The 16,551-nt window shown below is 37.1% G+C and overlaps 2 protein-coding genes and 1 long non-coding RNA gene across 4 annotated transcripts in view; all 3 read left to right on the top strand.

The window, feature by feature from the left end:
- The window catches only part of LOC139982469 (uncharacterized), a 42,850-nt gene extending 41,001 nt beyond the window's left edge, over positions 1-1,849 (top strand). The window contains exon 8 of the long non-coding RNA XR_011798188.1: positions 977-1,849. This is a non-coding gene — a long non-coding RNA (uncharacterized lncRNA). The remainder of the gene's footprint in view (positions 1-976) is intronic.
- An 805-nt stretch (positions 1,850-2,654) lies between these two features.
- On the top strand, positions 2,655-9,904 carry LOC139982465 (uncharacterized). Its single transcript, XM_071995369.1, has 3 exons — positions 2,655-2,698; positions 3,531-3,599; positions 4,006-9,904. Exon 3 carries the CDS (start codon positions 4,267-4,269, stop codon positions 4,915-4,917), a length of 651 nt encoding a protein of 216 aa, XP_071851470.1. The 5' UTR covers positions 2,655-2,698; positions 3,531-3,599; positions 4,006-4,266; the 3' UTR covers positions 4,918-9,904.
- Positions 9,905-10,769: 865 nt separating this feature from the next.
- On the top strand, positions 10,770-16,435 carry LOC139982480 (uncharacterized). Of its 2 annotated transcripts, XM_071995381.1 has the most exons (5): positions 10,770-11,779; positions 12,519-12,656; positions 13,344-13,560; positions 14,419-14,480; positions 15,665-16,435. In XM_071995381.1, the coding sequence occupies exons 3-5, from the start codon at positions 13,348-13,350 to the stop codon at positions 15,795-15,797; spliced, it is 408 nt and encodes a 135-aa protein (XP_071851482.1). In that variant the 5' UTR covers positions 10,770-11,779; positions 12,519-12,656; positions 13,344-13,347; the 3' UTR covers positions 15,798-16,435. The 2 variants fall into 2 exon arrangements, with proteins under 2 accessions (XP_071851482.1, XP_071851481.1); XM_071995380.1 differs by having other exon boundaries at positions 12,519-13,560.
- Positions 16,436-16,551: the final 116 nt, after the last annotated feature.

Here is a 16,551-nt window from a genome sequence, read left to right on the forward strand (position 1 = left end):
TTGAATACCTGTATGAATATCCATATATGAGGAATATAGGACTATCAAATTTGATACCGAAGGCCCGCCCCTAATGGTTCGTAATGAGTAAACACTGAATATTCATACTCGTATGCATACGCCACATACGAATATACATACGCGAATGCAGACGCCACTTTTTTTAACATAAGATTATTAGTTCATGATCGTATTTGTTTTGATGTACATCGTACGTTTGTAGTACATGATCGTATATGTTTAGAACAAGATTGTATACTTTAAGTACATGATCGTAAATTTTTAGTACATGATCATGTATTTCTAGTACACGATCGTAAGTTTTCAGTATATGATCGGATAGAGTTAGATCATCATTAACATCATCATATGTTGTGGTCCTTTTCGCGTTCTATACCAAATCACATGCGTATAAAATAAAGCGATGAGAAACTTCGAGGGGAAACTTTTTTTTTCCTTCAAAATCTATACAAAGTTTACAGGGTTAATATATAAGGAAGACATATGCGGCCATGCCCCCCCCCCCCCCAAAAAAAATATATATAGACCACGGATATACATAGAAGATTTTTTTTTTTTTAAACCAAAAAAAATTTTTACGACGAAAAACATTTTGTTTTTCGTTTTCATTTGTTTGTTTTTCGTTTAAAAAATTGTTGGTTTTTTCGTTTTAATTTGTTTGTTTTCGTTTAATTTCGTTGTTTTTCGTTTTACAAATTGTTTGTTTTTCGTTTTAAAAATGTTTTTTCTATGTATATCCGTGGTCGAATATATTTTTTCGGCATGGCGAGAAAAAAAATTTAAACGAAAACAAAAATTTAAACGGGAAACAACATTTTGCTTTTCGTTTAAAAAATGTTGTTTTTCGTTTTAAAAATGTTTCTTCTATGTATATCCGAGGTTCCTTTTTTTTTTGCATGGCCGCATTAGTCTTCAGTAAATATACTCTTGTAATATATATACGTTTTCTTTGTAGGTGGGACGGTTACAACGTTGAGACGTGGCTGCAACCATGCGAGGTCAGGAGCGCAATAACCAAGCGCCCCCTTAAAACACAGCCGAAGAAGAACCACTGGCCGACAGTCGGGCATCCCAGATGTCTACAACGGCATGATGGGGTCAAGGTTGTGAGAGCCGACGGCACCACAAGCGAAAGGAAAGTTGTGTACATCAACGATCCATATAATGGGAATGTAAGTGTTTCAAGTGATAAGGGAAAATATCAGCAGTCTATCGGGTGTGGTCAATTTGACAAAACTTCGTATAACATGTCCTCTTCCTGTCTCTGACATCTGGTTCCAATACCTCCCAAAACTATTTTTAATCTTCCAAAAGATGGTTTATAAGTCATTTCATTTCATTTTGCATGTACCGTACGGTACCTACCACAAGACAACAAAAGTGAAGTTGTTTTAACAAAGATTCAAGTTCTTCAATGTGACATGTCGTACTTTAAGTATGACGTTAATAAGCTTCTTTCTGTTACCCCTTGACTTATAGGCTGACTTCACAGTCATATATATCATCATTTCTTTTTTCACTTTGAAGGTTTCTATGATTTGGAAGCAGTTTGACCTAATGGACATCTTTAGCATAATCTATGACATTCACAGAAGTGCCTGCAGTGCTAATGTTACAGCGTCGTTTAAATTGTTACATTTGTAACTTAAATCGATGAATATTATGACAGTTAAAATACAGTAATGCAAATTGAACCTCAATAGAACTGTTAACTTATCGATCAAGAAGTAAGGCATTTGTTGGCCTAATAGAACACATACCTTAAAGTTTGCTCTGTCATTAAAATGTTTCTGAACCTTTACTCCACACTGATTTCAAGTGTCTGTGATTGTTCTTATCCTCATCTGCTGTTTCATCTTAAAGGTAATCACAACCTGCAAACATACCCTACGGTATGGAGTGGACCCCCCCCCCCCAAGTGGAAACAACAACAAGACCAATCCAGGAGGCTGAGTTGGCAGACACTACTGAGGAAAGCGACACCGAATCACCCAGATCACCCTCACCCCCACCACCATGGGTTCCTCCAGTCGATTTCCCAACTACTTCCACGCCTAAACGACGAACTATTTTTTCTGTGGTTATCTTTCTACTTCAATACAGAAAATAAATGTCGTTACAGCTCGGCGTTTAGAAGGCGAGCATAAGCATGAATACAATACAGAGGGCTAGCACATATATAAACAACTTAAAATCGTTGGCGCAAGTAGCTATTAGTTACCAGAATATATAACTGTTCGTTGGTATTTGGAAGTTTGGATTACGAGATTCGTGATGGATACGTACACGCGTGTGCACGGGGCGAAATTATCTATGTCAGTCAGTATTTAGGTCAAATTGACGAAGGAAATGATTGTATCGTATTGTGTCCCCTTGTGACTACCGTAATGTAGTGATGTAACTGAAACGTTTCGGTGAGCGTCAAATACACTTACTGTAGGATTGTTGGAAGCCATGGAAGTCTGTTTCCACGTTGAAATGAGTAGGTCTATGGTAACAAATATCGGAGTTGTGTGAGCAGCGATGTAGACAAGGTTATGTGTACTGCCACTTGGTGTGGTGAGGACTAAACTGGTGCGTCTTAAATTGAGGGTGAATGAGTGGGAATGAAGTTCTACTGAAATGATTTTGATTAGACTATACTTGCACGCCTAAACGACGAACTGCAAATAAAACGGTAAATTCCATTTTTTTTTTGATAAGCTTTTGCCGTGGTGCCGTGTCTATCTATCTATCCGATCTATCTATCCGATCTTTCTATGTATCTATCTATCTCCACCTCCTCCTATATATATATATATATATATATATATATCTAGCAGGCTAGATAGCCAGATAGCTAGCTAGCTGTCTATCTAGCTATCTATCTGTCAACATTTTTTGCAAATGAGCCTATGCGCACATACAATGACAGATTTTTATGAAACTTGGGCAGAATGACAATTGGTGGATTGGACATCATAAGTGGTGAAAAAAATTATGTTAAAGGTCATCTAGAAGTCATTAGGGGCCATTACGTTGAAAACACTAAAAAGCTTTCTTCTCCTACTGGTTGCATTGTTCAAGTTGGTGTTTGTCACATACTTGGATATTGCTTCCTTCAGGGTGTTCAGGAATGTTGGGTTAATGTCATTCAGGGGTCAGTTTGTGTCATTTAAAAAAAATGAAACTATTCAAAGACCTTCCCTCCCTGAAATAGCAATATATTTATTTGAGATTTGGTCCCAATTATCGTTGAGTAGTAGTTCAGATAAGGTGTTCAGGAATTTTCATTTCGACTTAACTACTGTACCCTTGTCATTTAAGTTAAAACCTTGTTAACACATTCAAAATTCATGAACTGATCAACTGTAAAAGAGGGAGTAAGAGTGATACGGTCAACAGCCTATCATCACAGCATGGGATGAATTATCCTTATCGTGCATGTCATATGTTCATACTACATTACAGTAAAACAAATTGTCAATCACAGAGTTAATAATGCATCATTGTCTTTCTCAATTTACCAGAAAACAAAGAGCACAGCTGCGACAGCATCCAAACGAAAAAATGCATCAACCGTGGCAGTGACAAAAAAGGTAAAACTCGAATGTCAGTCAAAATTATATAAGTTATTGTCCAAGTCATTATTTTGATTACAGGGTGCATCAGAGTGCACCACATGTTGTCATTTCAGTGTAAATATTAATGAATGATGTTCTCGACAAAAGCAAATATAAAAAAAAACACAAACAGAGCGATCAGTATGATGTGGAACATTATTTTTGAAAAATGAACTTCTTTGATTTTCTGTGGAAAATAAAACAACACTCTGCATGAAATTGAACCAAACAACAAAGTCTCACAGGATGTCAATTTTAACTATGACTTAAACCAGTTTCAAATTAGAACTAATAATTTGATTAGCAGTGCATATTCCTAATTGCCTACATTTATACATCATATTACAATGTAATGCATCAAACTTTTCTTCATCTGCTTCAGGCTGCTAAAGTTCTCAGCCAAGGACAACCCCCACTAGTGCAGAGTGTTGACCCTCAAGTGGGTATTACTCCCAGCTTGGTGACAGAGAAAGTGCTACAGAGGAGCAAAGCCTTGCTCCAACAGAAAAAGGATCAAGAAAATGAAGTTGGAGAAAAAAACAAAAATAATACACAGAACAGTACCGCCAATGAGCAAGGCAACGAGGAACATGAAGTTAGTGGGTTGAATGCAAACGCACCATCCAAAATTGTAAACGAAGAAATGATATGGCATGAATTGAGTAATCTTCGTGCTATGATAGAACAATTGATGCAAGAGATGGCAGCCTTGTCGGAGGATGTAGCACAAATCAAAGAGGCACAAAACCGAGATTCATTGCAAGAGACATCGGGCATTTTTTCTGAGAGCATGGGTGTGCTAAACGATGTCCCGGACTATTTAGAGTCCTCCTTTCTACCAAGTGCCCCAACATCTACTCCGCCGTTGGTAAACACACAACGGCTGGTTGGCACCACCAGTAGTTTGAGCGAGCAGTCCTCTGAGTGTCTACCTCAGACTTTTTCACTTACAGCTGCCTCAACATCCAATCCGCCGCCGGTTATTACCTTGAACCAGCAGTCTGGGGCCACTGGGTTTCTTTCCGAGACATGCTTACAATCTCTTTCTTCTTATGCGGACCAACCTAGTACGATTGCACGTAAGCTTGCCAGGCAAATATTCAGCAGAGAGGAGATGGTAAGGTGCAATTGCAATGGCAGCCACGGGAGAGATGCCCTTCCGCCCCAGAAGCTGGATTTATTAAGGAAGTATTTATTTCAATTAACTCAAACCCCACCAGTAGGCAAGCAGTTGTTTGGAGAGCAGCAACAACTTCCTTGGATGCTTGCTTCCGCAGCAAGCGATCCTATCTAAAGAAAACCCAAGTAGGCATTTAGTGGACTGGAGTCTGGAGCCCCTATGAATTTCACATTAATAGTACTTTTATTTCTTCCTTTTTTTCCTAAAGTACATTTCTTCTGTTTTGTGTGCAGAAACATTCATGTTGTTGTGTTTGTTCATGTAAAAACATACAAGTTTAAAAATCTTAATATATGCATTGATGACACCTTTGTAACATTGTATGGGGAAATACTCATCCCACTTAATCGCTTGTTTATTCTTCAGAAAAAAGCTATTCGTATAATCACACTGTCAGACTATAGAGCTCACACTTCGCACCTCTTTAAAGATTTAAAAATTCTCACCTTGTCTGACATTCATAGATTTCAACTAGGTATTTTCATGTATAAAGTTAACAATAACCTTCTGCCCTCCTTGCTATGCAGACACTCTAGCTTAAATTCAGACATCCATGACCATTTTACAAGACACTCCAGTAATTTACATTTGTATAGTATCCGCTCTAACATGCAAAAAAATCTTTCAGTTTCTCAGGTAACCAGTTATGGAATTATCTTGATAACACGGTTGTCCCATCACTTGCATTTTTTTCTAAAAATCTGAAGCATTTACTTTTATCCAATTACTGAAAAGTTTCAGTTGGCTAAGGTAATACATATTTTTTTCGTTTTCATTTTTGTCATTACATATATGATAATTCTTTAAATTGTATAATGTTATCATATGTAACGTAAGTACAGTTACATGGTTTATTTGTGTGTGCAACCTTTGTTTTATTTCATGCATTGTTCATGTGGGAATACGCATTATTTACCTCCTTGGCTTCCCACAGCTCCTTTGGTTGAGGGTTGGACACCCCTCACAGTTTCTAATAACTTTGACTTAAGGTAGCATACGCCCATTAAAAGCCCCATTGACTTACACACTAAATCACAAAAGTGATGTGGTCTCTAAGTCTAGATAGAAGTTTTCACTAGCTAAACGCTACCCATCACCGGATAGCTGACAAGTTGGCCTTTCATGGCACCATAAATTTTCCGTATCATGACCGTGTAGTTTTTTTGCTATCCGAGCCGGAAGTTTTCGTCACTTGTAAACAAACCTCTTCCCTCAGTGGTAAACAAATTTCCTACGCTGCTCCCGGGAGGCCTAAAGGGGTCTAAAATTGCCTCAATTGACCCAATTTTCTCACCACATGTACTTCCATTCATGCTCTTCAACATGCAAGCCACAAAAAAAACTAGATTATGATTGATAACAGGTCACAAATGATGTTCTCCCGCTGCTTTTTGGCACTTTTCCTGAAGGAGAACAATCGAGCGGATTGATATAGACTCTAATAGGAGTATGCCACCTTACTATTCAGTGTTCACAATAACTACTCGTCTGTGTGACACTTCATTGTTTCAAGATGTTTATTTTCACCTTTGCGTGGCAGATTAAAAGCTCTATGAGGTAAATATGTATTTTAGTTGCATTACTTGTAAGATTTATTATCTCGACTGCAATTAACCTGTATTTTAATAGTTGTTTGAAGGCCTCGCAACACAGAGTCCTCTAGGAGCAGAGGCCAGGCTAGTAGGTTATGGTTATAGCAGTGCTAAGTTACGTTCGTTGTTCCAACTACGGAACAAGTTACAGTAAAAGAACTTATTTTACTTCTTCTACTGCATTTATCATTACATTTTAGAAGTAAGTAATTAATGGGCATCGCGGATGGCAAGATGACCCTATAAGATGTTTATTGTTTGTATATGTTTCCATGTTCAAAGTTATACTCAGATTGGCACGTGTATTGTAAGCTTTGGAGCCTATCGAGATAAATTACACTTAGGCTGTATGTGGTAGTGACTGCAGAGGTGTTCGTCAATAGCGCCCTCAGATAGTCCCCACCAAGGCATTGTTTTAAAATGGCCGCGCCCATGTGTCGTTAAACAGAACTGTTGCACACATAGTAGTGTAGGCGTTGGTACTAACTTGTATCCCACTGGCCTTAGTTAATTGTTTCAGTGATGTATAGGATGAGTTGTTTTAAACCAAATGTTTATTTAATTCTTGAGCTGCCATTTATATTAAGGGAAAATCCCCATATTTTTGGTATTACAGTTGGAAACAGATTAAGGGTTATTTGAAAGTGAGACCCCCCAGTGGTGATCCATTTTATACATTTTTATATCGTGTCTAAGATTAATTGTTATTGTTCTGTGGCCAGATTACTTTAAGCTCACTTATCCAACTTAAAGGAGCTTTCCAATTTTATTATATTCACTTATCCAACTTAAAGGAGCTTTCCAATTTTATTCTATTTAATTAAAGGAGTGTTACCTTTGATGCATGGTGAAGCTATACTGCTTCTTGTTTCTTTAGAAACTATTCTAGTGTTTTTCTTATTTTCTTCTTTCACATTTAGAGCTCGCTAGAGAGGAGCCATTAATATACTGCCTACCACAATACTTATTGTTTGCCTCAGTCATTTGTGTCACCCATGGGCGTCACCACACCGACAACCTTACCACTCCCGGCTTTACATTCCTTTTTTTTTTCTTTTCTTATTGTCTGTCTTTGTACGGGATCTGCCTCGTAAGAGCCTCGGCTTTCTCAGACCTCCTCCACTTTCACATACATTTTCTTCTATTATTGTGTTATATATTTTGAATGTGGAAACTAAATGAAATGAAAATGTATATCTGTGCAAGCTCCAGGCGCAGCAGCCACCCATTTTTTTTGTGGATTGGCTAACACGGTTTGTTTATATTTTGTCAGCAGAGTTTACGCTCTTTGATCACGTGACTTTATCAAGCGTATTCTATATTCTTATCCTTTCTTTTACTAGTCTTCGTTACGTTTCTTAGTTTTATTATGCTCCTATTTGGTTTTATTGTGCTCTTTCAGTTTTGTTATTTTGTTTTTTACTTGCTTTAAATTTCTTCTTTTTATATCTGTGTTTTAATAATAATACTAAATCCGAGACTTGAATTGCCCATAGATATGTTTCATTCATTGTTGATTTTGATCCCTCATTATTAAATATATATCCTATGGAAAATCGTCAAAATTCGTGATCATGTGTTTATCATATATAGTGAGGAGGTACAGTCCATCACTCCTGGACGTTTTGTTTGATATGATCGTTAAATCAGTATTTATTGCTTTGACAATAGTAATAACGAAAATCGATATTACGCTTAAACTGATTTTTTTTATTCCTCCCCTCTGCGACAATAAGGCTGCTATCGAAGCAGCTCCACGCATAAGCAAAAGAGCAGAAACCGGTCTAGCTTTTTCATTTAGAACCAAAGTAATCTTTTAAAAACCCTGGTCACGGTAATCCATCAAATATTTTGGACCATATTTACCAATAAACAGTAACAACCCCCGGTATACTATGATAACAGCCCATCTTTTGCAATTAATTACCAAAGATGATTCGTGAACTTCCTAAAAATAATAAAGGTTCACCAGCTAACCTCTGTAACGTCAGATAGTGGCACCGCCATTTTTTTCAAAAGAACATCAATTATTTTTTCTTAACGGGTCCCAGGCAACAACCTCAATGACCCACACAGGATTTATTCACGTGAAAATAGAAAAGGGACCCAAGGTTCTCAATTTGAGACAATTTTCAGCGAATATTCGACAGCAAATTCAGTTCAGAATAAACGTTAAGATTTTACTTGCTTGCCACCGGTGAACGAACTGTTTTTAATTCATAACAACATCATTTATCTGCTTATATCATGTATTCATGTCAAACTACAATAACAATAACAGTTCATGTCAAACTACAATAACAGTAATGCGGACATGAAGATCATGTATAGCTTCGTACAGAACAGTGGCACTTCAATCAAAAGATCATCACAATGAAGTCATTTACTGACCTGAGTGCTGTTCAATGTCATTGTAGTGTTTTCAAATACCTCATTTCGTAAAAATTACGGAGGCGCTAATATCAGTGTTTTCATTTCAATTTTTGTTATACCTTTCCGATATATTTATTCAAAAAGGGCCATTATTTGGTAGCATGCAAACTACATTGCGTGTAAGAATTGGAACTATTTTTTCTGTGGTTATCTTTCTACTTCAATACAGAAAATAAATGTCGTTACAGCTCGGCGTTTAGAAGGCGAGCATAAGCATGAATACAATACAGAGGGCTAGCGCATATATAAACAACTTAAAATCGTTGGCGCAAGTAGCTATTATTTACTGTCCCAGAATATATAACTGTTCGTTGGTATTTGGAAGTTTGGATTACGAGATTCGTGATGGGATACGTACACGCGTGTGCACGGGGCGAAATGATCTATGTCAGTCAGTATTTAGGTCAAATTGACGAAGGAAATGATTGTATCGTATTGTGTCCCCTTGTGTCTACCGTAATGTAGTGATGTAACTGAAACGTTTCGGTGAGCGTCAAATACACTTACTGTAGGATTGTTGGAAGCCATGGAAGTCTGTTTCCACGTTGAAATGAGTAGGTCTATGGTAACAAATATCGGAGTTGTGTGAGCAGCGATGTAGACAAGGTTATGTGTACTGCGACTTGGTGTGGTGAGGACTAAACTGGTGCGTCTTAAATTTAGTAGGAATGAAGTTCTACTGAAATGATTTTGATTAGACTATCCAAAAGGGATCAAATGTTTACGATACTACGCTCGGATATTTCCTAAAAGATAGCGATTTTTTTCTTTTGCAAAATCTTGCTTTAATCCTCCCCCACCCTCTAATAAACAAAATGCAGAAATGCTAGGTTTTTCAGTTAATTAATACCCGGCTATACAGTCAGTACGGTAATCTTACAACGAAGTTCAATGAGGTCTCATGTGGGTTCCTGAAGTTCCCAACTATATGGGCCTTACTCATTCATGGCCACATGTGAACGTACATTTAAAACTAAGGGGTCTATTTATCTCAATGGTAGTGAAAGACTTTGGGAAAATGATAATTACCACCGGTAAATCTATTTTTATAGAGTAAGAGTGTCACCAGAGGGATATTAAAGGTTTGATACCCCCCACCCCCCCCCCAAAAAAAAGCGTTGGTGCGCTGTCTTTCTCCGCCTGGGAAAATACTCTGGCTTGCCCTGAGATTTCTGCATTACCGACATCTTGCGCCCCAGCTTATGTAAGAATTAATTGTTTTCGTCTAATGTACTGTGTACTTGGTCGCCTGGAAGGTATCAGCTGTCAACCCGGTCATAGAGAAATAGGTTAATAGTTCCGAGGTCAAAGCACCCTGGTCAGAACAAACCGGGCAGTTCTCCGTGAATAATTTCGACTGAATCGTAATTGCATTGCAAGGACGATTTGTAAGTAGACAGCTCCATGGTTGCACCAATGAGATGGTTGCACCAATGAGATTTAAGTACAAAATTGGCGGTAAGATTGAATCTTAAAAAGGAAACAGAACTAGGATGTGGAACCCTATATAAGGACATGCGAGAATGAAAATAATCACTGTATTTACACTCGTTGAGCTCTTCACAGTACACATTTAAAATGGCTCGCTTGTCTCAGCAGTTACGTCGTAGAATTGTTCAGTTTTCCGAAGATGGAAAGAGCAACACGGAAATCCGTGATGTTCTATTGGAGGAAGGTGTTTTGATCCACCTAACGACAATACGAAATACAGTTACGCGATGGCGTGTTCACCATACCATCAGAGACCTTCCCAGAAACAGAGCCAGAGGTAAACTTGGTTGAGAAGAGTTGCAGTATATTGATCAACTCATATCTCAAGATCGTGAGATCACCTCTGTCCGTATCCAGAAAAGGATAGAAGAAGAACTTGGATTGGCTGTCACATCGAGTGCAGTTAGAAGAGCCCGTAGACAGAAACTTCAGTGGGTTTGCTCCATGCCATGAGATGCATCGAAACGAAGGATCTTTTCTTGAACGCCATCTTCACAGATGAATGTTCCGAAGAAATAGACCATACGGCAAAGATACAGTTCCGGAGAAGAGGGGAGTTGCCGAGACTTATCGGGAAGCCGAAACACCCAACGATTGCACGTGTGGGCTGGGATTTCCTTCAGAGGTGCTACGGATATCATCATCTTTGATGGGATAATAAACAGCGAGTTCTATTGCAATAATCTTTTGCAGCATGGCCTACTTCCATTTGCTAGAGTCGCCTTTCCAGATGGTAATTATCGTTTTATCCAGGACAATGATCCAAAGCACACCAGCCGGTTCACCAAGGCCTTCATGGCCGCAAACAACATCCCTTGGTGGCAAACCCCTCCCGAAAGCCCAGACCTAAATCCGATAGAGATGGTGTGGCATGAGATGAAGCACTGCTTGCGGGTCAGTGGAGAAAAAGCCTTTCAACTTAGAAGATTTGAAGAGGATGATTGCGGAATTCTGGCATGAACGTATTACACCAGAGAAGTGCCAGAGATACATCGCACATATACAGAAAGTCCTGCCGAAGGTGTTGGAGTTTGAGGGCAAGGCTACCGGACATTAGTGGGAGTGTCGAATTTCAACGGCTCTTTTAAGAGCCACCAAATATTCCAGAAAGAGCGTTCTTCTTCTCCTTTATACATGCAAATTGTCTGTAGCATTAGTAGCATATTTGGAATAATGCATGACTTTTTGGTTCCTCTTATTCCTTTCATCATCAGATGGCATCGAAGACAATGGTTGTTTATATGCTTACTGTACTGGAGACAAGAGGATCAAATTATTTTGCTTATGCAGTATCAGAAGACGGCGACATACATGAAATGTTCGTCGTCAGCATTGGGAAGTCGCTGGCAAAAACGCTAGCAATCAAGTTGAAAAAGGAAAATTTTTTGGTCCTAGCGAACTTTTCCTTGAATAAACAAGAGGAGTGTTCCTATCTGCGGTTGGCTGCCGACAAATCAAAAGTAAGATTTTACCAGATTCACAATTGGTTCAAGTGATACTGACACTTATGTACTTTTACCAGATCTCTGCAGAACATTTTCCCTACAGCAGGTATCAACCATTTTATACAATTGAAAGTTCAAACCATTCAGTTCAACCGTAAGTTGGGTAATAAAAGACCCTCTTCAGGACTTAAACAGTTGGCTCTCCCAAACCTTTCGTATTTTATGACTTCTATTTATTCATATCAGTCTGCTCATTTTCATATGTATATAGACAACATTGAAGATTCCAGATACATCCAGACATATACTACAAATTATACACAAATGAACTAGGATTGGCAGACTAGCTTCATCTGTATCCACAGACATCACCTGAATAGTGTGGATTGGTTTGAATGGCGAAAAGTGAAAAACTAGTGGAGGCAAAAACATGAGGGATATATATATGTAAAAAGACATGTTGCATGTTTCTGAGATTTGAGAAACTATTGTTTCAAAATTTAGTTGAAAGATGTTCTGAAAAACATTTTCAAATATATGTGATAGCTAGCAACACAAAACTTACTTGCAAATAGTTTTGCTTTGCAAGTAAGTATCTCACAAACTAAATGCTACAAAACTAGTGAGAGTACTTTTGAATAACCAATTGTTCACATTTTTCCCATTAAAATGAAAGATCTTCATAACCATTGATCACCTTTATTGTACCCATACCACCAGTGAAGAACAACCATCTATTTCTTATTTACAATAGGTTTTCAAAACATCGAAATCATTTCCTCTTCCAAAAGAAAAACTAGAGAAGTTTTTCAACCCAACAATCTGCACCATCCCTGATGCTTTAGCGTCACCAAAGAAGAGGAAGCTTTCCGTTGAAGGAAAAGTAGCAAAGGTAATTTAATATGTTTAAAGTATCTAATCAAAATAATATGTTAAAGGTGGAACAGGAAAAGGATTCACAATGCAGTCATAGCTAAGTGGAAAGTTATCTTTTAATGAAACTTTTATTTGGAAATCACAAAGCTACACCAAATTCACTACATCACAAAACTAACAAACACTGTGTGTATGTGTCTGTGAGGATTTAAGACATCATCTTTGTATAAAGTGGTACTAGATATAACTAATATTCAGCTGTTACAATGATGGGTAAATACTCCATAATGAGTAAATGATATAAAAACACCAACATTTAACTTAAAATAGTGAGAAGTACAGCCACAGTTCATATACGCAAACAGGAGCTTGCTCCAAAGCTTTGCATTGACATAGCAGCTCAAATAGTTCTCATTGATACCTTTTGTACATGTACCAGTTCTGCTAATTATCACCGTGATAAATATGTATGATTTGGGGTTATGACTGCACAGTGTATTTCTATTAAAGATTGCAGTACACTACATTGCCTAGAAAATATATGTAAAGCAATTACAGTACTCAACGTAATTTTCAAGGGATACAAATAACATCTAATACATTTTCCAGTTTGTTCAGGTGTACCACTTAACATAATAACAACAAACATTGCTGTAGTGTATTCACAATTTTCACAAAATGCACTTTTCTGTTCATTTGTTAGGTGTATGATATGGAAGAGGGTCCCACGTGGAAGAGGCGTGATATTCTGCTCGCAGATGATATTACGAAAAAAAAAAATAGCTGCTGTAAACTGTGGGGGAGCATTCGGAAAAAATTACAGAAAAAACACTGGATCGATTATTAAAATTTCCAATGTAGAGGTAGATGTCAACAACGACAGGCATCAGCTGAAGTCTACCACATTGACAGCGCTGGAGGTAGATATTTATACATATCTGTTCTCAATGATCGTTAACATGAATGAATCTGACAGTGTTCACACTACATTCAATTTATTTTTAGCAATTTGATAAATAGAATACACCAAAGGGGAAATATTGTATTAAGATAAAAAAAATGAAATACATAAACACAGTGGAATATTAAGAGGTATCAAGGGGAGGGTGGAAATTTCAGCAGACAATAAGATGAAGAATAACATAGAACAGTTGATCTGACTTTAGAACTATTTTGCATTTAAGCCACCCACCTATGTAAACATAAATTTCTCAGAGAAGAGAGGTACATTCCCGAGGCGACATGGCATCCTGGCACTGTTACAATGTTAAAGATAGACAAAAATTTCTCAAGGGGGAGAACACCAGGATGACATTCCTTGCAGAAATGACAAACAAAGATTTTGTCCCAGATGTCAACTATTTTAGATATATGCCACTGTATAAACATACTTAAGTTGATTGCATAATTTAACATCTCAAGAACAGAAACCAAAGGTCTCTCAATGATTTTTCTAAGCTGCTATGATAGAATTTTTATTAAGTAGCCTATTGCCTTTTTTTTATTCTTTGAACCACACAGATTGCGACATATCATTCTAGTCATAGCTAAGTACTAATTTCTGCTCTCTCTATTGTGCACAACCCTAAAAACTGCATTCTAAACCATGTCAAATGACCCTACATATTTCAGTATCAAAATTCAATTGTGTCTTTCAGCTTCTGGCTATAATGTAATACAACAAATTATAAAGATAACTCAAGATTAAAAACCTGAAAAACCATAAACCAAGTATGAACATAAATGCTCATGACAACTTCTTTCCAATTTCTTCACAGATAACAGGAAAACAGGTTTCAGCTGAGGCAAGCGACACCATCATTGGTATAGATAACGAAGAGTAAGTTCAATTGTCATGTATAATTTTATCATGACACATGAGCATTAGTGTTCTTCTTTACAAGAAAATTGACATCCTCACCAATCACCATATTTAATACTATGAAATTTGAATCTGTTATGGATGAAGTGTAGTTTCAAATTCGTATTCACATTTAAACATGTTGTTATTAACAATGACTCCAATGTTGAACAATATTCTGTGATTCTGTGATCTGGTGACCTCAAATTCACTTAAATTTAACCATTAAATAAAGACTCTGTAAACCAAGATTCATGTATATGATTTTTAGTGTATACCTACAGATTCCATGGTACAATGATGAGAATTTGTCACAATACTATTGTGAAAGTGTTACTTTAGGATGTTTCAGAATTTAGATTAAAGGTCAACTAAGGGTCTTATAGGGCTCAGACCATTGCCCTATATTTTCAATAGACTTTTAATTGATGACCACCAAATTAACTTCGAATTAGTTGTACCAAGTTACATGTTCATATCAAGTTTCATGTTAATTCACGATGCCTAGTAATTTGCTTCTGGTGACCTCAAAATTAACCTGCAAAACTTTCAGAACAAATATTAAGTTTCATGTTGATACAACGATGTCTGGTAATTTGACTCCTGGTGACCCTTAGAATCTTCAGCACAATATGTGAACTTTAGTACCATGTTTCATGTTCATCCAACAATGTCTTGTTTGAACCCCAAAATACCAGGGACCAAATACTTATAAGGCCTAAGGAATTTTGATCTATGACACATACCTAACATATGTACCAAGTTTGGTTCAATCCCATTCAATACTCTTTGAATTATGAACGTTTGTTAAGTACAAGAACAAAAGAACAGAATAACGGACGGAGAAACATGATGATTTCTTGAGCTGCTCTCACGCAACTGAAAATGTACCCTGGTTCACAATATATCTGCTCTGAACTGGGGACAGTAAAACTTTATTTGAATTTCAACTTCAGACTTCTCAAAACATGCCTGTGTCACCTTTTGCTGATCGCTGATAGATGATTATCAGTAAACATGCAAGTGTACCTTCCAACTGTGTCCAACACTTCTCTTCAAATTGTCCTGAGAAAGAGACACATTATCTTGAGTGTTTTCCTGTACCGAAGAAACAAATTCATCTGCCCTAGTTAATTTCCTTTTTTCTTTTTTTTAAATTTCAGACTAGACAATATCTCCATGATCACAGAGTGTGGGAACACCTTTGACATACCTTCCAGTCTGCTGGAAGTCACCGGCCTTGACCTCATCGACATGACTCCATTTCAATATCAATTGACAGTGGAAGGGGTGTAAGGTCAAGGAAATTCAGATGGAGTATCCTGGTACTACGGATGTATAGAGAAAAAAAACAAATAAAACACTTTATATTTGGTGGATAGGTCCACAATGATATTTATCCACAGGCAACCAACCAGATGGGAGGGGGGGGGGGGGGTTGAGGGCTTTTACCTTTACGACATATCATTTTATACTTCCAGTCTTCTCAACCGGTTGTTTCCCCTTAAAATAAAATTATTTATGATGTGTGCTGCAAAAGTAACCTCTATTTAAACTAACAAATTTATATCACCTTGCCAACATATCACTATACAACACATTCCTGCCATTTTAGTCTTTAGACAGACTATGTTATTGTTATTGTTTAAGCTTCTTTTATATTCCTTTTACATCCTTGTTCTTTATTTTTGATGTTTATAGTTCTATCAGGCATTTCTGAATGATGTTAAAATAAAACCAGCCTATAAAACAAACCATTACGACTATATCATTTCTGTGCATTTTTTTATGTTGAAAATGTTGATAATTTGAACACATATTACTAGACATTTTTGGATCAACATGAAACTTGGTACCTATAGCCAACATTTCGTGCTGAAATTGGGAGGTCCTTTTACTAGACATTCATTCATACTTGAATAGAATCCTCAAATTTGATTAATCTTATCGTGATGTGATCTAACTTGAGACGGATCACCTTGATTTACTTCTCAAGAAATGTTTCAATAGCATTTTACATCGGTGGAAATAATATAGATGGAGATACAGC

This window comes from Apostichopus japonicus, chromosome 16 (genome assembly GCF_037975245.1).
Source record: "Apostichopus japonicus isolate 1M-3 chromosome 16, ASM3797524v1, whole genome shotgun sequence".
NCBI lineage: Eukaryota > Metazoa > Echinodermata > Holothuroidea > Aspidochirotida > Stichopodidae > Apostichopus > Apostichopus japonicus.